The 26227-nt window shown below is 30.9% G+C and overlaps 1 protein-coding gene and 1 pseudogene across 1 annotated transcript; one reads left to right on the plus strand and one right to left on the minus strand.

The window, feature by feature from the left end:
- Nucleotides 1-798: 798 nt before the first annotated feature.
- LOC145041426 (putative F-box protein At5g55150) lies at nt 799-2301 on the plus strand. Its single transcript, XM_078989496.1, has one exon. The coding sequence runs from the start codon at nt 995-997 to the stop codon at nt 2174-2176; it is 1182 nt and encodes a 393-aa protein (XP_078845622.1). The 5' UTR covers nt 799-994; the 3' UTR covers nt 2177-2301.
- Nucleotides 2302-17170: 14869 nt separating this feature from the next.
- Nucleotides 17171-18412, minus strand: LOC145039405 (putative F-box protein At5g55150; annotated as a pseudogene).
- Nucleotides 18413-26227: the final 7815 nt, after the last annotated feature.

The following is a 26227-nucleotide window of genomic DNA, read 5'->3' on the forward strand; positions in this document are numbered from 1 at the left end:
ATTCAAGAATAATTATAACTTTTGAATATATTGAAGTGCATTTATTTCCTTTTGTTATTCTTAAAGGTTTAGGATGAACCAGAAAAAATGATTTTTATTGTTATTTTTAAATAAAAATATATAATAAAAATAAAAATATATAATAAAAAAGTTAGATTCTTTTTAGCTGTTCACTTCCTCCGAACACCCATGATGATAGGGTTATAAATATTAATTCTAAAAAGAAATAATGCATTCATAAATACTCAGTTTTATAAAACACAATGTACAAAACCAATAAAACATGCATATATATTGAAAAAACATAGCATGAAAATACAAAAAAATTAATTAAATTAGAAAGCGACGACTTAATGATCTAATCGGGCAACTCCTATTTGCTCTCAACATTATATTCCCTTTTTCAACTCTTCTCCGCTCTTGAAGAAAACATCAACTACTAGTATTTGATAGTTAGGATAGAAAAAATATAACCCAAACACTGTGAGACTTTCATCATTTTCATTTTACTTTGTATTTTAACATCCACAAAACCAAACTAATTCAAACCGGAATAATTAACAAACAATTTTATATGATAACAATTTTTGGATCTTTAATTAACGGCGTGGATCATGACTATCTCACCTCAGTAAAGGTTCTACTAAATTTAAATGTGTGATAAATTTTGAATCGTCGATTTAATTAATTAATAGGGAAGTAAAAGAAGCAATTATGTATGATTCGAGTCATCGAAAGCGACGACAACCAATGGTACTCCAATACGTATATATCGCTGTTTCTTCAAAGCTTTTGGAGGTTGAATATTGAGACGTTCGATCAATAAAAAGGACGGCCTGATTTCCGCAAGAAACCATTTTGTATCTAACCCAAGATGCATACCAGGTTCATTTTGCACCAATATATGTCTGGAATAAGTATATCTAAATAATTTTACCCATCTATCTCCAGTTACCCAAGCTACTGCAAGATTCCAATCCAAAATTCTCCTACAATGCCCTCTTGGTCGGATCTTCTGCCGGAGATTCTAAACAAGATCTCCGGAAAGTTCGAGTTTTATGAAGATTTCATTAATTTTCTTTGTGTTTGTAGTTCATGGAGATATTCTGCCACGACAAGCAAAAAGTTCATACACCACCTCCCTTCTCGCTTTCCATTGTTGATGCTTGCAGAGTCCAACACCGAAGAAGAAGATGATCAAGATTGCCGTAAGCTCTTTATTCTTTCCAGCGGCACCATGCGTAAGGTGAAACTACCTGAGGCTCACTGGCAGCGATGTATATCAACCCATGGGTGGTTGCTGACCACCGGTGAAGAAGAGTTCTCCGCCAAGCTCCTCCATCCACTTTCTCGTACTCAAATCGATCTCCCTGAGCTTTATATGTTCGAGGAACTCTACTTTGATCAAGACGAGTGGATGTACTATGGGCAATGCATGAGGAAAGTAGTTTTTACGTCATCGAACCCTTTGTTATTGGATCCTGACTTTCGTGTTATTATCATCTGGGGCCAAACTATAGGGTTTTGCAGGCTTGGTGACGTTTCATGGACTCGTATAACAGGTTGCGATGGACATCTTCTCGACATCACGTATCATAACTTGCGAAAACGGCTATACACAGTGACAACCGTCGGATCAATCTACGAATGTGACATTCTTAGCGGTGGACCAGGTCGTTTAACTTTGAAACAATTGTCAACATTACCACAACCAGAATTCGATTTTTCGTACCACCAATCAGCGTATCTTCTCGAATGGGGTTATGACAGGTTGCTAATGGTTACGCGTGAACATCAGTGGTACAAGAAACATGGTGATGAGTTTCTTCGTTATGGACCTTATAGCACTAAGAGGTTTCAATGCTTTGTGTTCAGTTTGGATGATGGGAAGTGGTCGAAACTCGTCAGTTTGGGAGACAAAGCTGTGTTTTTAGGATTCAATTCATCATTCGCCATTGATGCAGGTGGTGGCATAAAGCATGATTGTATCTACTTCACTGACGATCTTTATGAGCCATACCGTAATCTGCCTGATGGAGGTGGAGGGGATGTTGGAATTTATCATATGTCCGATGGTAGCATTGGAGCCATTATGGATGCACAAGAACACATGTTCCGTGTTCGTCCTCCTTTGTGGCTTCAAACGAGCACCATCCCTGCGATTAAACAAATTTAAATTAATGTCTTACATGGCTTTAAATCTAGATATGTGTTTGCATGTGTAGTGTATGCTCAAGAACTAGAGAAATAACTACTTTATAAAATTATTATATCTACATATTTTAAGAGAAAGCAACAAAATTAGTCCTATCTTAAGCTTAAAGAGTAATGTAATGTTTGTCATCCTCTCATGTCATCTTTTTGACATCCATCTTAGTGCTATATCATTTTTATATGATTTTTGCAACACTAGATGTATCACATGACACTTTGAAGGGATGTGTGAAAATTGATATTTTTGAATAAAAGAACCCCGGAACACATGCAATGCCGTTTAACCACAAATACTCGTCACCCCACCTTTGGGTGGGGTTGGGGGGGAGGGGGGATGTAAGTTGATGTAGGTTGAATTTGCCACCACCTTGCCGAGCATATTGCAGAGCCACATCCTCAAGTCTTGTAAATACATCTAACAAAATAATAAACTTTTTCCTTATATTACAAACCAGGCACCGAATTCACAATGATGTCATTAGTACAAAGCATATGTTTTGGTCTGATGTTATTTTGGTGCGTTGGTTGCCTAAAACCATACCATTAAAACACATTTGCATCAATAGAGCAATGAACCACACCATTTAATGGTACGATTTCCCTATAATTGCAGTAAAAGGCATTAAAACGCATTTATTAGTGTGTTAGATCAAAATTGCACCACTAAACACGGTTAAATCGCACCAATAGATAATGTGGGAACCGCACGATTTTAACATTTTGTTCAAAAAATTTATTTCGTACGAGATATATCTCCCAAATCTTCTCCCTTCGTTCTAATATATATCTAAGCACACACTCATTTTGATATTCAAAACCGCTAATTCTCCGACTGCGCTTCCATCACAAGCTGACATGGGAAACATAGCACCTCCACTATTCCTTACCATTTTCTTCTTTTTTATCGTCTAAGGTACTCTTTCACTTTTCTCAATGATTTGATACAATGTGATCTGTTTGCAATCATTCAATCTTCAAATTTTCTAGTTTTTTATGTTTACAAACTAGTCTCTTCATTTTCTTTGATATTTCTACAAAATCTCATTGTTATTCGAATTTTACAAGTAGCATTTAGGAAAACCTTGTTTATTTGACTTGCACCATGCAAGTGTTGTGATCCAACCACAATCTTTCATACAAGTACTATGATCCCACTACAGTTTTTCATGCAAAAGTTACATAGACAATCTAGAATACCCCGACACCTAGTGTCTTACATAGTATAATGAGAAAACTTACCTCATAAATCAAGATAGACTACACCTTGGTCCATACGAAAGTAAACATCGGTACTACACACCACCTAGATACAAATCAAAAGTCAAATCTCAGTCTAACATCAAAGCTATCAGTTTGACTGCAAGTCAACCTGGTCAAAAAGTCAACGATCAAGAGTCAATGGTCAGTCACCACGTTGTGGCCAACCACTGATTGCACCGTAGCAGTGAGATGAGAAAACATTCGCAGAGAAACCCTCCACCACATCATGACGATAATTAAACCATGTCGTGGTTATGTCGTGCATTGCAACACGTAACCACGTTGTTGTTTTTGGTCAGAAAGTTCATTTCCTCCTTAAGAGCTTAATCCTTTAATACATTCATTTATACTTTTCAGAAGGCTTCTTTGCATCACAAAGGACCATAAAACCCGTAACTTTATGGACATGTATGTCCAATGCATGTCCTTCTTCAAACTAATGTCAAAAAGGTAAAAATAGGATCAAAAACCCCATGCATGGCATCAAATAAGTGAACCATTTCCAATCTAAAATATATGCAGGTCTTGGGACCTCAAGGAATAATAAAGTTGCCAAATTTATCAAAACCAACCATTTATATTAACCAATTAAGAACTAATCCCAATATCTGGATCTAGAAGGAAACAAGCAGAGAGATGATGGCTTGAGGGACTTACAAAGATCCAGAATATACATAAAATCTAAAGATGATCTAGCTTGATGATTCCTTGCTCTACAAGATCCTCATTCCACTACAAACAAAATGACGTTTAGTAGCACAGAAAAAGTGCCACTAAAGACTCCTTTGGCAATTAGGGGTACAAAAAAAATATCACTAAAAGCGCTGACACTAAAGGTCTTTACTGACACTTTTTGGTTGTGTCGCTGCAGCTCTTTTGGGTTTTAGTGACACTTTTGGTTATGCCACTATAGCACTCTTAGGCTTTTATAGCACTTTTTATATCTAACTATATAATTTCTAAATTAAAAACAGTTTTTTACCAAAAAAAAATTATATATGAAATTTAGGTGCAACTTTTTAATATAAATTTATGGAATATAAAAAAACAATTAAAATAATAGATGGCAAATACAAAATCATTACTTAAAATAAAACTTAACGTGTCTTACAACAATATTCTTAATACTTAGCACAATGATATATTTCAAAAAGCTTAATAAGTGTTACATTGTGCTAGTAACACTCAAAACATAAATAATGATTAATGGAGCTTGCCAAAACCCATTTTAATCCAACACCGTAAAGTTATGATGCGAATGAATCTTGATTAATGGGGCTTGGAAGAATCCATTTCATCTGCACATTTCAAGTCCTCATCTTCTTACCCTGCAACTTATATATATTTATAGAATTATTAACTTAAAATTGTATAAAGATGAAAAAAAGATATTAAGATAAGTTTGATGGATATTAAAGAGAGTGATAGACACACCTAGACTTCCACAACTTTTGATGTCTCCATTACATCAAGAATTAGTTGAACATTGTTGATCAAAATTGAAACATGCTAGGAAAAATTATCATCAAAAATACTTTGTAATTTATAGTTTTCAATATTGATGCAAAAAAAAACACCATTAAAAGGATAAACCTTTGTAACACAATGGATACAAGGTATACAAACACTAGGTTGCATCAATATCAGCTAATAACATATGCTCTATAATTAAGAATCCGACTTAAACCATGTTCCAAAAAAAAGTCCTAAAGTGCATTTTTCTCTTGTCTACTAAAGTATTAAAATGCAAAATACCATCATAAATACACTACAAAGATGAAAACCTTTGAAATAAAAAGTTAAACGCCACCTTCATTCAAAACCTGCAACATCCTACAAAACAATAAACAAACAAACAATTCAATAAATAAGTAAACGTTAAAGAGTCATTTAAATTTAAAAATGAATCAAGAAACAATCATGATCACAGGACTTTGGAGATATTTATTAGTAAAAATAAGCTTATTAAATTAAAAAAGAAAAAAAAACTATCTAATTAAAACCTTACAAAAAAGATAAATAACATGATGTCTTCAACACCCCGTTCCCCAGTTCAACTTAACCAGAGAAAGGAAAAGGAAATGGACGGAAATGAGAAGAAAAAAATAATTAGTGTTCCAGAGTTTCATTAAAAGAAGGAAGTGGATGGAAATGGAATGATCACTTTCCCTGCTAATTTTCCGTTCGATTTGGGAGTATTTGGAAATAAAGAAGAAAATGATTAATTTTCCTTCCATTTCTCTCAAACTCAGAAACACAAAAGAAACTTTTGTTTTCCTTTCCTTTCTCTTCTTTTCTCTCCTAACTTTCTTTTATCTTATTTTCTTTTCTTTTGTTAAACTCGGGAACATGGTGCAAGGGAATCTGTAACCTAAAATAACCAAAAATATCCTTTTTTTCTTCATCGTCATCATGGAAACATATGAAGGTGGGTCAATAAAACTAAAAGTATAACCGTTCTTATGCAGCATCTTAGACATCAAAGAAAAAAAAATTAGATTTTTTTATTTTAAACGGTTAGTTTAAACTTTTCACAACTAAATTGGTTGTGAATTTTGGTTATGTGTACAAGTAAACGTGGAAATTAAAACATATATCACAGAAAATAAAGCAACCAAGATTACAATTCAATATTTTTTTTCAAATGGGTGTTACTTTTTTTTGGTCAGAAAGTTCATTTCCTCCTTAAGATCTTAATCCCTTAATACATTCATTTATACTTTTCAGAAGGCTTCTTTGCATCACAAAGGACCATAAAACCCGTAACTTTATAGACATGTATGTCTAATGCATGTCCTTCTTCAAACTAATGTCAAAAAGGTAAAAATAGGATCAAAAACCCCATGCATGGCATCGAATAAGTGAACCATTTCCAATCTAAAATATATGCAGGTCTTTGGACCTCAAGGAATAATAAAGTTGCCAAATTTATCAAAACCAACCATTTATATTAACCAATTAAGAACTAATCCCAATATCTGGATCTAGAAGGAAACAAGCAGAGAGATGATGGCTTGAGGGACTTACAAAGATCCAGAATATACATAAAATCTAGAGATGATCTAGCTTGATGATTCCTTACTCTACAAGATCCTCATTCCACTACAAACAAAATGACGTTTAGTAGCACAGAAAAAGTGCCACTAAAGACTCCTTTGGCAATCAGGGGTACAAAAAAAGTATCACTAAAAGCGCTGACACTAAAGGTCTTTACTGACACTTTTTGGTTGTGTCGCTGCAGCTCTTTTGGGTTTTAGTGACACTTTTGTTTATGCCACTATAGCACTCTTGGGCTTTTATAGCACTTTTTATATCTAACTATATAATTTCTAAATTAAAAACAGTTTTTTACCAAAAAAAATTTATATATGAAATTTAGGTGCAACTTTTTAATATAAATTTATGGAATATAAAAAAACAATTAAAATAATAGATGGCAAATACAAAATCATTACTTAAAATAAAACTTAACGTGTCTTACAACAATATTCTTAATACTTAGCACAATGATATATTTCAAAAAGCTTAATAAGTGTTACATTGTGCTAGTAACACTCAAAACATAAATAATGATTAATGGAGTTTGACAAAACCCATTTCAATCCAATACCGTAAAGTTATGATGCGAATGAATCTTGATTAATGGGGCTTGGAAGAATCCATTTCATCTGCACATTTCAAGTCCTCATCTTCTTACCCTGCAACTTATATATATTTATAGAATTATTAACTTAAAATTGTATAAAGATGAAAAAAAGATATTAAGATAAGTTTGATGGATATTAAAGAGAGTGATAGACACACCTATACTTCCACAACTTTTGATGTCTGCATTACATCAAGAATTAGTTGAACATTGTTGATCAAAATTGAAACATGCTAGGAAAAATTATCATCAAAAATACTTTGTAATTTATAGTTTTCAATATTGATGCAAAAAAAAACACCATTAAAAGGATAAACCTTTGTAACACAATGGATACAAGGTATACAAACACTAGGTTGCATCAATATCAGCTAATAACATATGCTCTATAATTAAGAATCCGACTTAAACCATGTTCCAAAAAAAAGTCCTAAAGTGCATTTTTCTCTTGTCTACTAAAGTATTAAAATGCAAAATACCATCATAAATACACTACAAAGATGAAAACCTTTGAAATAAAAAGTTAAACGCCACCTTCATTCAAAACCTGCAACATCCTACAAAACAATAAACAAACAAACAATTCAATAAATAAGTAAACGTTAAAGAGTCATTTAAATTTAAAAATGAATCAAGAAACAATCATGATCATAGGACTTTGGAGATATTTATTAGTAAAAATAAGCTTATTAAATTAAAAAAGAAAAAAAAACTATCTAATTAAAACCTTACAAAAAAGATAAATAACATGATGTCTTCAACACCCCGTTCCCCAGTTCAACTTAACCAGAGAAAGGAAAAGGAAATGGACGGAAATGAGAAGAAAAAAATAATTAGTGTTCCAGAGTTTCATTAAAAGAAGGAAGTGGATGGAAATGGAATGATCACTTTCCCTGCTAATTTTCCGTTCGATTTTGGAGTATTTGGAAATAAAGAAGAAAATGATTAATTTTCCTTCCATTTCTCTCAAACTCAGAAACACAAAAGAAACTTTTGTTTTCCTTTCCTTTCTCTTCTTTTCTCTCCTAACTTTCTTTTATCTTATTTTCTTTTCTTTTGTTAAACTCGGGAACATGGTGCAAGGGAATCTGTAACCTAAAATAACCAAAAATATCCTTTTTTTCTTCATCGTCATCATGGAAACATATGAAGGTGGGTCAATAAAACTAAAAGTATAACCGTTCTTATGCAGCATCTTAGACATCAAAGAAAAAAAAATTAGATTTTTTTATTTTAAACGGTTAGTTTAAACTTTTCACAACTAAATTGGTTGTGAATTTTGGTTATGTGTACAAGTAAACGTGGAAATTAAAACATATATCACAGAAAATAAAGCAACCAAGATTACAATTCAATATTTTTTTTCAAATGGGTGTTACTTTTTTTTGGTCAGAAAGTTCATTTCCTCCTTAAGATCTTAATCCCTTAATACATTCATTTATACTTTTCAGAAGGCTTCTTTGCATCACAAAGGACCATAAAACCCGTAACTTTATAGACATGTATGTCTAATGCATGTCCTTCTTCAAACTAATGTCAAAAAGGTAAAAATAGGATCAAAAACCCCATGCATGGCATCGAATAAGTGAACCATTTCCAATCTAAAATATATGCAGGTCTTTGGACCTCAAGGAATAATAAAGTTGCCAAATTTATCAAAACCAACCATTTATATTAACCAATTAAGAACTAATCCCAATATCTGGATCTAGAAGGAAACAAGCAGAGAGATGATGGCTTGAGGGACTTACAAAGATCCAGAATATACATAAAATCTAGAGATGATCTAGCTTGATGATTCCTTACTCTACAAGATCCTCATTCCACTACAAACAAAATGACGTTTAGTAGCACAGAAAAAGTGCCACTAAGACTCCTTTGGCAATCAGGGGTACAAAAAAAGTATCACTAAAAGCGCTGACACTAAAGGTCTTTACTGACACTTTTTGGTTGTGTCGCTGCAGCTCTTTTGGGTTTTAGTGACACTTTTGGTTATGCCACTATAGCACTCTTGGGCTTTTATAGCACTTTTTATATCTAACTATATAATTTCTAAATTAAAAACAGTTTTTTACCAAAAAAAAATTTATATATGAAATTTAGGTGCAACTTTTTAATATAAATTTATGGAATATAAAAAAACAATTAAAATAATAGATGGCAAATACAAAATCATTACTTAAAATAAAACTTAACGTGTCTTACAACAATATTCTTAATACTTAGCACAATGATATATTTCAAAAAGCTTAATAAGTGTTACATTGTGCTAGTAACACTCAAAACATAAATAATGATTAATGGAGCTTGACAAAACCCATTTCAATCCAATACCGTAAAGTTATGATGCGAATGAATCTTGATTAATGGGGCTTGGAAGAATCCATTTCATCTGCACATTTCAAGTCCTCATCTTCTTACCCTGCAACTTATATATATTTATAGAATTATTAACTTAAAATTGTATAAAGATGAAAAAAAGATATTAAGATAAGTTTGATGGATATTAAAGAGAGTGATAGACACACCTAGACTTCCACAACTTTTGATGTCTGCATTACATCAAGAATTAGTTGAACATTGTTGATCAAAATTGAAACATGCTAGGAAAAATTATCATCAAAAATACTTTGTAATTTATAGTTTTCAATATTGATGCAAAAAAAACACCATTAAAAGGATAAACCTTTGTAACACAATGGATACAAGGTATACAAACACTAGGTTGCATCAATATCAGCTAATAACATATGCTCTATAATTAAGAATCCGACTTAAACCATGTTCCAAAAAAAAGTCCTAAAGTGCATTTTTCTCTTGTCTACTAAAGTATTAAAATGCAAAATACCATCGTAAATACACTACAAAGATGAAAACCTTTGAAATAAAAAGTTAAACGCCACCTTCATTCAAAACCTGCAACATCCTACAAAACAATAAACAAACAAACAATTCAATAAATAAGTAAACGTTAAAGAGTCATTTAAATTTAAAAATGAATCAAGAAACAATCATGATCACAGGACTTTGGAGATATTTATTAGTACAAATAAGCTTATTAAATTAAAAAAGAAAAAAAAAAACTATCTAATTAAAACCTTACAAAAAAGATAAATAACATGATGTCTTCAACACCCCGTTCCCCAGTTCAACTTAACCAGAGAAAGGAAAAGGAAATGGACGGAAATGAGAAGAAAAAAATAATTAGTGTTCCAGAGTTTCATTAAAAGAAGGAAGTGGATGGAAATGGAATGATCACTTTCCCTGCTAATTTTCCTTCCGATTTGGGAGTATTTGGAAATAAAGAAGAAAATGAATAATTTTCTTTCCATTTCTCTCAAACTCATAAACACAAAAGAAACTTTTGTTTTCCTTTCCTTTCTCTTCTTTTCTCTCCTAACTTTCTTTTATCTTATTTTCTTTTCTTTTGTTAAACTCGGGAACATGGTGCAAGGGAATCTGTAACCTAAAATAACCAAAATTATCCTTTTTTTCTTCATCGTCATCATGGAAACATATGAAGGTGGGTCAATAAAACTAAAAGTATAACCGTTCTTATGCAGCATCTTAGACATCAAAGAAAAAAAAATTAGATTTTTTTATTTTAAACGGTTAGTTTAAACTTTTCACAACTAAATTGGTTGTGAATTTTGGTTATGTGTACAAGTAAACGTGGAAATTAAAACATATATCATAGAAAATAAAGCAACCAAGATTACAATTCAATATTTTTTTTCAAATGGGTGTTACTTTGATAGCTATTCATGGACAAAACCCTAGAATTAAAAAATTGGATAAACAGTTATTGGCATCATAAAAATTATAAAACTAAAAATCAGGAGAAAAAATCATGTACAACCAAAAGAAAAAGGAGAAACATAAAAATTCAGCTGTTCAAGATCTAATTTTGAATTTAGGGGAAGAAATCCAGAAGAAAATTGGCATGAGTGAAGAGTTGGGAAAGAAACATAAAAAAAAACAAAAAAATAACCATGAATCGAGACTAGATCTGGAGAGAGTGTACATACTTGAATCCATGTCTTTGGTTGATAATCACATTACATCCTTGAGTGCAACATACGTCACTGCTGTTACATTGGTGGCGGCCGGTGATGGCGATACGGAAATGGTTAGAATTGAAGGGTTTGTCGTAAAACTAGGGCGAGGGATAAAAAATTAGAGGTATTTGGCGATATCTAAAACTTTGGGTTGGCGGAAAACTTTAAATTTTGGCGGAATGAAAGCGGAAAGATTGGAATTTTCGATCAGTCCACAAAAAAAAAATTATGTGCCACTAAAAATATGATACAGTGGCACAAAAAAATATATGCCACTAAAAATTTGTACCACTAAATGTAATTTTATTTGTAGTGTTCTCCTTTTAAAGACCTCAAATCACCAAAACTAAGTTCCAAATGATCATAAGAAGCTAGGATTTACTTGGGATCTGTTTTAGGGAAATGGGGGTTGAGGGTAGTCGAAACCCAAGCCCTCATATCCTTTATATATGGCCCAAACCGCAAAATTTAATGTTTTGCGTGGAGAACGGTGCTACGTCGTAGTAATTAAATCACTACGCTGTGGTAAAGATGACACTACCACGTCGTAGCACTCAAAATATCATTCCATGGTCAGGTCAAAGTCCATATTTCGAATTTTAATCACAAGGGAAGCATTAAAGAACAATACCTCAAAATCCTGATCTTACATAATTATATGAATAAAGTGTTGGGTTATGCAATGCCCGCGGATTTCGGATATTCAATTTATAAATAATAAGCGTTAAAATGACTTTTTGATAGAAGATTATATGATTAATATTATTCAATTGTTGTGACATTGTACGTGATATCATCCACCCCTGAACGTTTTCCCCATTCTGGTTTGGGGTGTGAAATGTTCAATGTAAAGAAAATAAGTAAAATAAATCAAAGCAACACAAATTATCTACAAGGGAAGCCCTTGATCATTGTTAGGATCTTCGAAATACAACCTTGGAAGTTGATAATGATCACCTGCCTTGATGTTTTTATTGATTGAAATGAAGATTATAGAGAAAAAGGGAATTAGTATGAGTACAAGTGATAGTATTCTGCCAGAAAATCATGTGTAGTGTGATGATTACATATGTTTTATATAGTCAAACCCTAACAACTAGAATTCTGGGAATTTCGGGATCCTTCGAGATTACTTATAGTCGTTTGCTTGACTTAGTCCTCTGGGTCTTTTTCATAGTTGTGATGACTATCCGTTGACTATATGACTTTGACAAGTTATTTCTGCACATGTGAGAAATAGAAAAATATATGTTAGTTATAAATAATAATGAAAATATTAGTCAGGATCTGGAATATATTCGAGATCCTGAGTAGTTTAGGATCCTTAACTTGACGATCCTATAGCGGTTCTAGGATCCTAGCCTTAACAATCATGATGTAAGATTTCATCCATAATCAAAATTAATTTCCATACTCTTCAAAAAATAAGTCGATCCAATCATTTATAATTACAAAACTAGAATATAGGATTCTCTCAAAAAGAATTTGGATAAGAGTTGCTATCATATATTGATGCATTCAATTAGTTGTAAGGATGGTGAAACTATTGTGATTATATGTTGTAGAGATAGATATGCACCTAACGACCGCCCTTATGAATTTGTGAGTAGATATTTTATTTATGGAGGAATCCTTAACTACCAAGTGTCCTTCAATCTCTTATCATTTAACTGGAACTAAGAAAGTTTAGCAGGGGCTTGCAAAACCTAATGTACTCAAGAGGTAAATATTGTTGATTTCATTAGTTTTGGAAAATTTCAACTTAAGATGATTTTTTTGGTAACTGGACAAGTATAGGGGTATTTTGGTAATTTAGTTATCTTATTTGTATGGGAGCAGGTTTCTTGTAAGTAAATATGACATTGCCAAGCTTTGAGTATGCTTTTGTTGGATTATGGAGTCTGGATGATTTGGTTCAAATGATGTCAAGAATGCTATCAAACAGACATGGACATTTGTTTGGGAACTCAAAGCACCCTAGTAATGTTCTAAAAAGTGACATTGACACTGTCGAGTATTGGGGATGATTTGGGTGATAGAAGCTCCAAAAATCAACAAGATTTATCAGATTCTCACAAGCTTGATGGGAAAATTCACCAAGAACTCGACTAGCATACAAGGTATATTCTATCAAATATAGTTATTTTATGGGTAATTTATGATTAAAAAAATGTGTCATTATGTTTAAATACGAGGGGTGTTGTCTCTCATGCATTGCATCTACCAGAAGGAGTTAAGAAACCAAGTGGTAAGGTTACATACACAGTTGTTCTTGATGGATTGAGTTGATTTAAGGTGTGTTTATATTAACACTAGAGGTGGAGGATAAATTATATTTTAGGTCCCTAAGTATTGCTGATTCTTGTAACGGTTTTGGTCCTTACTTGTGGTTATTGCAACAGTTTTGGTCCTTATTTTTGGTTCTTGTAACGGTTTTGGTCCTTGTGCTTCCAAGCAAAATGCTTATTTTCGGTCTTCAATCAATTATAGGTAGTTTTTGCAATCTTGGTTCCAAAAATAATCGTTTCACTTGGACTAGGGACAAAATGTTACAAAAACCACAGGTAAAGACCAAAATTAAAAAAAATAAAATTCCACAAAGACCAAATATGAAATTTAATGTTCTTATTATAGACTTACTATAATTGTGTCTTACTTTCTTCAAACTCTTGACAAATAAATGTATCTTGGTTTTCTAGATGAGAATTTTCTTTAACATTTATGAAAAAGGCTTTTATTAGGATATTGAAAAAAATACAAACTCAACAACCAAGGTATAATAACTCATTTTTTACCTTGTTGAGTTATGATGGCAGACAACAAGTGAAAAAGTTAAATTGGATTTAAACGTTGCAAAGATACATAATGAACATTAAGGCTTAGAAAGTCAAACAACTTATTATTAAATATCTAGTTGTTTGCAATGATGGAAAAATGTTTAATTTTCAGTGTAGGTAGTGATTGTTTGTTATAATAGAATTGTGAAAGGAATAAAATGGTTTATTCCATTAAAAAATGTTTTTTGTTTCATCCGATGCAATAAACTTTTATTATTTTCTAGGTGTTGCTATTTAAATATCTACTTTATTTTATATTATAAATAAAAAATTTGTCGATATAAATAGTATAAATAATAGAATCTAATGATTATTTACTAGTTCAAATGTGCCACAAAATATTTTTTGTATTGTTGCAAATAAAAAATGTCACTAAAATCTTAAAAGGTGTAACTAAAAGTAATATGAATTCTTTAATCAAAATGATCATTTAATGGCAAAAAAATATATGTTACAAAAAGCTTTTCTTCTATTGTGGAAAATAAAAATGTGTCACTAAAAGTCTAAAAAACTGCAGCGACAAAAGCACTAATTGTCACTAAAGGTTTTTAGTGGGAGTGTTCAGTGGCGGCCCTGGGGTGGTGTCGACGGTGCGGTCGTACCGGGCCTCCAATCTTAAGGGGCCTATGATTTTTGGGATAATTTATAGTTATAGTATTGGTATTTTTGTGAAATCTATTTTTATGTTTTATCAATAAATAAAATTAGCCTGTTAATATTTGGTTCCAATTTTAGATGCATTTTAATTATGAAAAAAAAAATCAACAAAAATCAAAATCTAATCATAAATTTAAATTTTATCAACAATTTAAGGAAAATATCTATATCAAAAAAAAATGCAAATCTGTTTTCTTTATAAATTTTAGATAATGTTTTTATTTTTATAAACTCACCAAAAAGTAAGAAAAAATCTCATAGATGAAAGTCTCATAGATGAATTTCTTCTAAAAATGCTACAATATCGATGTTTAGAAAATAATAATGTGTTCCTTTTTTTGAAAGTTCTTTATAACAGTTTTACAGTTTTATTTGATTACCAATGAGTGAAGATATTATTTTGTGGTAGTGTATTTATGAGATGTTTTTTAACAACTTTATGTTTTGAATTAGGAGTAACAAATGTAGTTAATAATATTTACAAGAAATTTTTTATGGGGCTTCACTTTAGATTTTGCACAAGGTTTCCGAAATATCAATACCGGCTTGGGAATGTTTATAGTGATACTTATTATGACATTTTGGGATTTTTAGTGGCATTTATTGTATGTACTAAATAATGTATTTTTTGTACTAATATAAAGTCTTCTTAATGGCATGAAGTTGTTATAAATTAAAATTGTGGAAGTTATATGGGCTACCAGACTAGATAGAGAATAAAATAGTTAGCATAATCTATGGCCCTGAGTTCTTTAAACAAAATGTCTTCTTTATTTATTTATTTTTAAATGTATGTTATTCGAACAAATATTGTGTGTTATTGAGTTCTATACTCTACAGCATATCGATGTTTTAGGTAATGTTTGCAAGTTTTAGTTTCTATGGATGTGAGTTCTTTAAATAAATAAATAAAATTATTTTTTTATTTTTTGTTTTATAAATATATGTTATTTGAACAAATATAGTGCATTAGGCTACTAGACATGGGCAACCCATACCGGCGTTTTTGAAAAAAAGACAAAAAAGAACGGCGTTAATGAAAGGTGATGGTGGTAACGGAATGCACCATGTAGGCGTATAACGCCCAATAACCGTGAAGGGGGGCGGTGTTTATGTGTTATAACGCTCAAATGGACGTTGCCCATACCCAATAGTTTTATTGAGTCTGATAGTCTAGAAGCATGAAATATCTATGGTCCCAACTCCTAATCAGGATCGGTCCTGAAAAATTAAATATTTTTGAAAGTCCAGAATGAACAAGAAGAAAAAAACCCTTATCTTTATTATAATTTTTAATTTTAAATAAAACTATATAATAAAAAAAAATTAAGCCTTGTACAACAGCTACCTACTTTGCCTTCCCTCAAAGCCCCATGCTACCTATATATATATATATATATATATATATATATATATATATATATATATATATATATATATATATATATATATATATATATATATATATATGGCTAGTTTATTTTATTTTTTACATTTATTGTATGCTACAATGTACCAATAGAAATTTAGTAAATTAAATAATTATATATATTAAATGATTTCCATATATATATATATATATATATATATATATATATATATATATATATATATATATATATATATATATATATATATATATATATATATATATTAAATGATATCCATAAATATAATTCTCTTTTTATGAAAACTAATTAAATTTGTCGTTAATGTCAGCAACAACATTCTCTCATAATTAATTTGCATCTACGTTTTTATATATGAGTTCGTACTTTGTTTCAAAACTCAATCACTTAGAATACAATAAAGTTATATGGAATATAAAGAACGACTCTTATTCTGCTGCAATATACTCTTATTCTTCTACATATGAATTTATTCTGAAATAATATTATTGTTGACATTAATAACGAATTTAATTAGTTTCTATAAAAATAAGTTATAATATGGATAACATTTAATATACATATAATTAATATTAAATTCCTATTGGTGCATTCTAGCACACAATAGATGTGAAAAACATTTGAATCTACCTCTCTCTCTCTCTCTATCTATATATATATATATATATATATGTTCTTTCTTTGATATTGTTTTTATTGATTGATGCCTATTATGGTTTTTTGATATTATGGTTGTGTACTTGTGTTATTGTACACATTTACAAAATATTTCATCCATACTAAAGTGTGGTTTTTTGAGAATTCATGTTTGATAAGCATCTTGGTGCTCGGTTTATAGAAGCTTGGTTTTTAGAAGTAATAAAAAATAATTCAAAATTATTAAAAACACTAAAGAGACCATTGTCCATTGGGTTTTGTAATAGAAATTGGTTTATGCATAAAAATCGGATTATGTAGCCGCAGAAAATAAAAAACGGTTTTAAATATAGGAACCGGGTTTTGTTACACTTATATGATCCGGTTGTAAGCCTTTTGTAGTAGTGCACATATATAGATAGATTAAAAGCCATGTAAGACAATCAAATTTGTTCAATCGCATGGGATGGTGCTTGTTTGAAGCCACAAAGGAGGACGACCACGGAACAAGTGTTGTTGTGCATCCATAATGGCTCCGATGCTACCATCAGACATATGATAAACTCCAACATCCCCTCCACCTCCATCAGCCAGATCACGGTATGGCTCATAAAGATCGTCAGTGAAGTAGATACAATCGGGCTTTATGCCACCAGCTGCATCAATGGCGAATGATGAATTGAAACCCAAAAACACAGCTTTGTCTCCCAAAACTGAGGAGTTTCGACCACTTTTCATCATCCAAACTGAACACAAAGCATTGAAACCTCTTAGTGCTATAAGGTCCATAACGAAGAAACTCATCACCATGTTTCTTGTACCACTGATGTTCACGTGTTACCATTAGCAACCTGTCATATCCCCATTCGAGAAGATACGCTGATTGGTGGTACGAAAAATCGAATTCTGGTTGTGGTAATGTTGACAATTGCTTCAAAGTTAAACGACCTGGTCCACCGCTAAGAATGTCACATTCATAGATTGATCCGACGGTTGTCACTGTGTATTGCCGTTTTCGCAAGTTATGATACGTGATGTCGAGAAGATGTCCATCGCAACCTGCTATACGAGTCCATGAAACGTCACCAAGCCTGCAAAACCCTATAGTTTGGCCCCAGATGATAATAACACGAAAGTCAGGATCCAATAACAAAGGGTTCGATGACGTAAAAACTACTTTCCTCATGCTTTGCCCATAGTAAATCCACTCGTCCTGATCAAAGTAGAGTTCCTCGAACATATAAAGCTCAGGGAGATCGATTTGAGTACGAGAAAGTGGATGGAGGAGCTTGGCGGAGAACTCTTCTTCACCGGTGGTCAGCAACCACCCATGGGTTGATATACATCGCTGCCAGCGAGCCTCAGGTAGTTGCATCTTACGCATAGTGCCGCTGGAAAGAAGAAAAAACTTATAGCAATCTTGATGATCGTCTTCTTGGGTATTGGACTCTGCAAGCATCAACAATGGAAAGCGAGAAGGAAGATGCGGTATTAACTTTTTAGTTGTGGAGGCAGAAGATCTCCATGAACTACAAACACAAAGAAAACTGATGAGATCTTCATAAAATTCGAACTTTCCGGCGATCTTATTTAGAATTTCCGGCAGAAGATCCGACCAAGAGGACATTGTAAAAGAATTAGGATTGGAATCTTGGAGTAGGGTCAGTATAAATGGCCAAATGGGTAAAAAAATTATAGAGATCCACTTACTCCACCAGATGCATCTTGGGTTAGATATAAAAAACTTTGTGAATCACCACACTTAAGTAGATTAAATCAACGAATCAACAGTTATCACACATTTAAATTTAGAAGAACCTTTAAACACATTTAAACACTGAGGTGAGATTGACATGCATGATCCACGCCGTTGAAGATCCAAAAATCGTTGTAAGCTACTAAAATTGTTTGTTAATTTATGATCTGCTAAACTTCCATTTTCCGGTTTGAATTTGTTTGGTTATGTGGATGTTAGTAAGAAAGCAAAATGAAAATGATGAAACAGTTATCAGTTTTTAGTTAATAGATCAAACAAAAAGGACCAATTAAATCTGTAATAGATATTTATTAATTCTGTTTTGGATTTTAGATATGATTATAGGGATATTAAAATTAACCATACTTTAAATTAATATTAAGAAAAATATAATTTATGTGTAAATGATCAATAAGTCTGGAATCAATCATTCCTAGCAACCAAAAAATATTTTATTTTTTCTTAGAAAAACATTTCAATTTCAATCCCGATTCCAGACCGAAATTCCGGATATCAAATAAGAAGCTTGGAAATCCGAAGAATAATTCCAAATTTTCAATATATATATATATATATATATATATATATATATATATATATATATATATATATATATATATATATATATATATATATATATATATATATAGAGAGAGAGAGAGAGAAAGAAAGAGAAAAAAAAAGTTCAATAAAGAAGTATTGTTAACAAAGTAACCAATTCAAAACGTTAGAATTTAAAACGATCAACGGCAAAATGAAAAGTTATAGATTTTTATAATGTACACATACATCGAATTATAACAAAACTCACTTTTTTTTAATTTAATTTTTTTAAGCCTTGTTTTTCATCAAAAAAAAAAAAAAAAAAAAAACTAATATACCGCTCGTCTTCTTTTTATAGAGATTTATATTGATATATAAAAATGAGTTTTTTGTTTTTTTTTTTTCAAAAAACTCACTTCATGGTCATTGTATTTTGAAAAGTTAAGGTCTATTTTTTCTCAAAAAGAATTAATAAATATATCAAATTCATATTTATTTTGTTTGTACTCTTTAAACATAAATTCATATTGATTTAAAAAAAACGAAATTTCAGTTTAGATTCACAATGTGAATAATAGTAAGTCAGATTCACATTGTGAATTCTGAAAAGTAGTTATATACAGTTCAGATTCACAATGTTAATAAATTCATTTGTTGATTTTACAAAATTAATTTACGAATAGTTAAAACGTTAAAATATTATAAAACTATATGGAAATATATTTCGATTCATATATAAATTTCACTTAATTTGTGAATGATCGAGGTTTTCTTTTTAATTCAAAAAATTGACATTTTTTGGTAAAGAAATCTTTGTGACTTCGTGAGTAATCAAGCTAAGAGACTCTATGTCATGAAAGAACTAGATTGGTTGACTCTCACTAGCTGAAAGTAGGCAAGTATTTATTACCGAGTTTTAAAGGTAATTATCAGAGAACTAGTACTGAACGGACCCGTATCAAGATCAACTCATAGATCGCAGTCATGAGTGACATTTGATTAAAAGATACTATCTTTGTATCCTTAACACCTGAGACACAAGGTGAGACTTAAGTATAGGGATTACTATGCTTTGATATGGTCAAACATTGATCCTTAAACGGATAGTTTTCAAGTATAGTGTGAACTAAACAAGAGGCTTATGTAGTCAAGATAGGATTTGTTCCTCTTATGTGTTAAGAGTTAGACATGTAACTCACGTTACCCAAAGTTATATTATAAATGAGATTGATTGTGATCCAAGACTCATATTCATCAGGATGTCTATAAAAAAGGGATGATTAATAAGCATACCTTAATACATCAATTGAGGCTTTAAGATTTAGGGAATTGGACATTGATGAATGGCGTTCTTCGTCATATGTTATTGGGGACAGTGAAATGTTACTAGACGTTCACCACTATCTATATCAATCTATGATGAGTCTTGTACAAATAGGAGATTGAAAGATTTTGTATGTCCAAGAGTCATTATAAAATGATATTGCTAATAACATATGATCCTGTAGGGTCACACCTTATAGCAAGTTTCCATCAATTGATTATTTATTAGTATAATTTAATTATTAATAAATATATCAACACTTGTATTTAATTGAAAAATTATTATTTTGTGGAAATAATGTTTTACTAATTTTGAATTTATTATTTATGGAAATAATATTTATTGGAGAAACAAGACCTTATAAAATATATCATAAAGTATGATTATTTATAAGTTATACTTATATCTTAAACTAGTTAGAGTTTATTTATATAAGATGTAGTTTTATATAAATGATATATGTATATATATATATATGTGTGTGTGTGTGTGTGTGTGTGTGTGTTAGACTCACTTTATATAAATGATAGGCTTTTATATAAAGTTTGTATATGTATAAATGTAACATTTAATCATGAACAAATGTGTAATATACTCCATATATTGTATCTTGTCAAGCATGACCAAAATTTTGAGGTCTTAGAGACAAGATCACTTTATGATTTTGTTTATTGCACTTACCATGCTTCTTACAAGCCGAGATTAACATGATTACAGATATGGCTAGTTGGAGTGTTAAATTGTTTATTATTTCTCCATGCCTTGTAAGTACTACAAGAAAACAGCTCTTTAATGATGCGCAAACAATGACACGCACCGATTTATGATACGCATTCTTGTGTGCCCTAAAAATAATGTCAGATTTGCAAAATTTAAAAGATAGAGAACACGCATTTATGTGTGCCCTAAAATTAGTGTCTAATAAAATAAATTACAAACACGGAGGGCGCTTTTATCTTAAGTGTGTGTCCTCTTCAAATGTCGTTTTATAATTTTATCTCAAACGCACATTTTCTCTCACAAAATCGCAGGGAGTATTAATTTCATGGGCTTTTTTTGCAGAACACTTGAAATACTCAATCACTCGTTATGTTCTCTCTACAATCGATCCGTCGCCAATCGATAACCTCAGGCTCACTTATTCTCTTTCTCTGACGACCTTAATAAAATAGAGAACATTTCATAGGTATCACCGGAATAGGAAAATAGGGAGGAGGGGAACAAAAAAGTAAAAAAAAAAATCAACTCTCTTCTCTCCCCTCTTGTCTCTTTATTTTGTTCTCTAATATCTCCCTTCCATCCATGCCTCCATCTACACATCCCTCATCCACATCCACCGCCTCCAAATCTCACCACCAAAGCCGACAAAGAAGATGAAGCAACATATGCCCTAACTTTTATGCATTTGGGTGTGAGCTAAGAAAGGTGGCAATTAGGGAAAAAGAAACGCAATGGGTTCTTACTCCAAGGTGACCATCATTCACATAGCTTGTATGATTTCTAGGGCTCAAAGGTTTGAACTTCTTGATTTCCCTAATCTGTCATCTTCCTCATAGAGTTATGGAGAGCAATCCTTGACATGGCATTCTTAAGGTTTATTAGGCACATGAAGCCTGATGTGTTTGTTTATTCTATAGTGAATGGATCTTACAGTTCTCTATTTTCTATGACTTGTTTCCAGGAGTCTCTTTTTCATTGTCTTTAATATTCGATATGTTTGATGCTACTTTAGATCGTGCAATACCCTCACTTGTGGCAACAACATCTTGATAATTTGGTTCATCTTTTCAATGTGGGAAGGCTAAAAGTTTAATTTTTTATAACTTTTCAACATCTTTATTGAAAAAGTACAATTTTTAATAGATTCTTTTTTGTTAAATTATCAGGTTGCAATAGACCCTAAAAGCTTTGTGGGTGTGCAATTTGTTGCTGATACAATTGAATATCTTCATTTTGGTATAAGTGTAGGGAAGGTATGTGTATAAATTGTGGAGATAGGATGCCTATTTCTATTTTGAAGGGACATGTAGGTGTTGCTTTTGCCATTATGTTTATCCAAGGCATAGTTCTGTTTTCCAGCTTTTATCATAAGTCCATCTATCTTTCTTTAATGTTTTTGTGTTTATATCAATTAAATAAATATATTTGAGATATGTTTTGGATATGAAATATACAGGTTATTTGATGATGGTAGGTGTAGGACATGGGATGCAAGCTACTCCCTGTGTTAACCATGCATTTATGGCCCTAAGCAAACTAATGTTGTTGTTGGTCAATAATAAAATCATTGTCTTCCTAAAAAAACTTAATTTTTAAATCATTCAACTTTTTAAAGGGAGTAATAACACTTAACAATGACATTACCTGATGCTGACAATTATTATTATTTATACAAACTGTGCGAATGGACTTTCCTCAATTTACAATGACATTACCTGAGCGGCGTGAAGAGTCTGTGATGAAACATACAACACTTGTGGCGAACACTTCTAACATGCCTGTTGTTGTTGCTACTTTCAAACTGAGGCTTCAATTTATATAGGTAAAATGAATTCTTAAAGTAACAAATTTGGTGTTTATGATTCTAATTAACTTAATGTTACTTTCATGAATTACCATAGCCAAATACTTCAGAGACATGGGTTACAATGTGAGTATGATGGAAGATTCTACGTTTCATTGGCCAGAAACACTGTATAAAATTTATGTTCGATTGGTAAGTGTCAAGATAATGATATGACAATTTTTATGCTAATTAAATTAATAACCGTGTTTGTTATAAGGTTTTGAAATGATCATATTATAAAATCCCGAGAAGAATACCATTATACTTGGAAAAGTCATGGATTTTTACCATAAATAATACAGCAAACTGAGCTTTATGATGCTATAGTTGAAAGACATGATGAATAACTGTTTTTTCTTGCAAATATGATGCTTACTTTGGTATTTTACAAGCATATGGTTTTGCTACAAAACGATCGATTTTAAGTCGATTATTTGTTAATTTCTTGATGGAGTCATGAACATAGGTTTCCTAGCTAGTAAGTTGACTAATATTTACTTGAAATGATGGAAATATGTATGAAGGTGCGGAAAGTGGTTCAATACATGACTTCCAGTTGTTTAACAAAGGCTACATTAAATCAGTGGCGGATGTTGTTGGAAAGAAATGTTTCTTTCTGTTCGAGTCGAGAGTCATAAAAGAATCATACGCCTTCTCTCTGGTCCTTTCTCCATGGATTCCTTGTCCGTATTTGTTAAGAAGTTCGATAAGTTGCTTTCCACAAGATTCTCCAAACGTTAAATCTAACTTTTCATCTGTTAGATTTTAATAAAAAAAAAATTACTATTTCACCCTTGCACCAAATTTGCAATATACTACAAATCTCATGGACCTTTTATGTAATTTTGTAAATTTGAAATTTTGTTTATATATATATATATATATATATATATATATATATATATATATATATATATATATATATATATATATATATATATATATATATATATATATATATATATAATTTACACAATTTGATAACTTTTTTATTTTTATCTTTTTGATATTTTGTTTTCTATTTTTATTTTATAATTTTAGTTATTTATTGTTTGTTTAATGTTTTTATTTATTTTAATTCAAGTAAATAAACTTAAATTCGATAAACCATGTCGAAACTGTTTTTTCTTTAATTTTTCTTATTTGTGAATCGAAACGTTAATGTTTTTTTTTTTAATTTTTTGTCGTTAGGGTTCACATTTTTTTTTACTTGGATGCTCCATAGTTTATATCGTTAGCAATTTTATGTTTTTCACCTTTTGTTATCCAGTTTTTTTTTTCTAATTTTAGATATATATTATTCTTCTATTACTTTTATTTATTTTGATTCAAGTAATAAAAAAATAGAAAAATAAAAAACAAAAATTCAAACACCAAAATTGTAACATACTCTAATATATTAATATATTTTACACTTTTCATCTTTTTTTTTTTGTTTGTTTCATTTTTTAAATTTTTCGTAGTATCTTTTAAATTTTTTTGTATTTTTTTTTAAATTTTTCCTACTTTTATTTTTTATTGTTTTGTTTTATTTTTCATCAATTTTATAACTTTTTTTTACTTCTTCCAAAAGGTGTAAAATGTATGAATGTATTATAGTATATTACAATTTGGTGTTTGAGTTTTTGTTTTTTGTTTTTTGTTTTTTGATTTTTCATTACTTGAATCAAAATAAATAAAAACAATAGAAGAATAATAAATAAATAAAATTATAAAAAAACAAAAGTAGAAAACAAAAGTGAAAAATGATAATGATAAATATAAACATAAAGTTGCTAATGATATTAACTATGGAGTATCCAAGTAAAAAGCATGAAATGTGTAAGTACCCAATCTGCTTGTGTATCAATCAGATCCAATTGATGGTGCGGAATCTCAATTAATTGGATGATGTCAAATCAAAATAGAAGAAAATGAGAAGAAGAATAACTTGAATCTATGATGTATTGATAATATGATTGATGCTCCTTACAATAGATTCTCTCACACACACTATTCTTCTATCTAGATTCTCTTTCTTCAATGTGCTCTCTATGTCTCATACCCCTCACCCTATATATATATATATATATATATATATATATATATATATATATATATATATATATATATATATATATATATATATATACACACACACACATGAGAAATAAGGGCCGTAAATGGGTTTACAGTCGTAAACACTGACCGTAAACACATATATGGCCGTAAACACTGAGTTGTTTACGGTTCTAGACATAAAAATACATTTTCCTATAAAAGTAAAGTATAAACCATATTTTTGACCCAACAATCTCCCCCTTGGTTTATAGCTTTCTTTTTTTAATTGATCTAACAAGCTCCCCCTAACAAGTAGTTCGCTTTTCTTGTTAATCTTCATTGGGAGCTTGGCTTCAGCATTTATCTTTAAATTCTTCACAACTTCAAGATGAACTTGATGAATCTTCAATGAATGACTTCATCTTGAGCACTTGAGCTTTTCTTCAAGATTTGACTCTGAACGCATCTTGGGTAAGGAGGCTTGATGTACTGGTTCTTGAAAGATAGCGCTTTCAGCTTGAAAATCTTCAGAGAGAACATCAGAGAGAAATAATCTTTTAGATCACTTCAGCAGGTTCATAGATAGCAGCAGACTGGTTGAGGGGGCTTCAATACAATTCATCACATAATCTTCAAGTACAGCTTCACCTTGCTTCTGGGGTTGAAAGATTGAATTTGAAAGAATAATCTTAATTTCTTGCTCCTTCGAATGAAAATTCTTCGATGATCACGGATTAAGCCTTGGTTCAGAAATCTTCGACACAAACTTCATGAGTTTCATCTACACCTGAATTTATTTTTAAGACAAAACAAAAGTAAAGGAAAAAATTTAGCACACAATATTTTTGGGTTTTTCATATTTTCTGGGAAAAAAAAATAAAACAGAAACAAAATTTTTTTGGATTAGCACACAATATTTTTGGGTTTTTTTATTTAAATTTTCTTATATAGGAGGCATCTCTCAACTGTATAACACTCGGAACTTGGTTTGAGAGTACGTGTTCTTCCTTCCTTTCTCACGTTTTTCTTTTTGCCACTCTTTCTTCTCCTCCTTTTTCTTTCTTCTTGAGAAGGATCCACCTTAGATTTCCCCACTGCCTCCTCACATTCCCCCCATAATAGTTGATGTTGTCGGTGGACGTCCAAATTCAGCCACCGAAGTCTCCTGGTTCAGGTAATCGGTTCTATTTTTTAGTTCTTATTTGTAGCGGAAACGATCAATTGATATTAACTTAATACACCGCTATAACCATTTATTTTTTGTTTTTGATTTCCTCAGTT

Source organism: Lactuca saligna, chromosome 4 (genome assembly GCF_052625555.1).
Source record: "Lactuca saligna cultivar CGN05327 chromosome 4, ASM5262555v1, whole genome shotgun sequence".
NCBI classification, from domain to species: Eukaryota; Viridiplantae; Streptophyta; class Magnoliopsida; order Asterales; family Asteraceae; genus Lactuca; species Lactuca saligna.

Bases quoted from the DNA above. Each gene is read 5' to 3' on its own strand.
- LOC145041426 (XM_078989496.1), top strand. From the start codon at position 995: ATGCCCTCTTGGTCGGATCTTCTGCCGGAGATTCTAAACAAGATCTCC.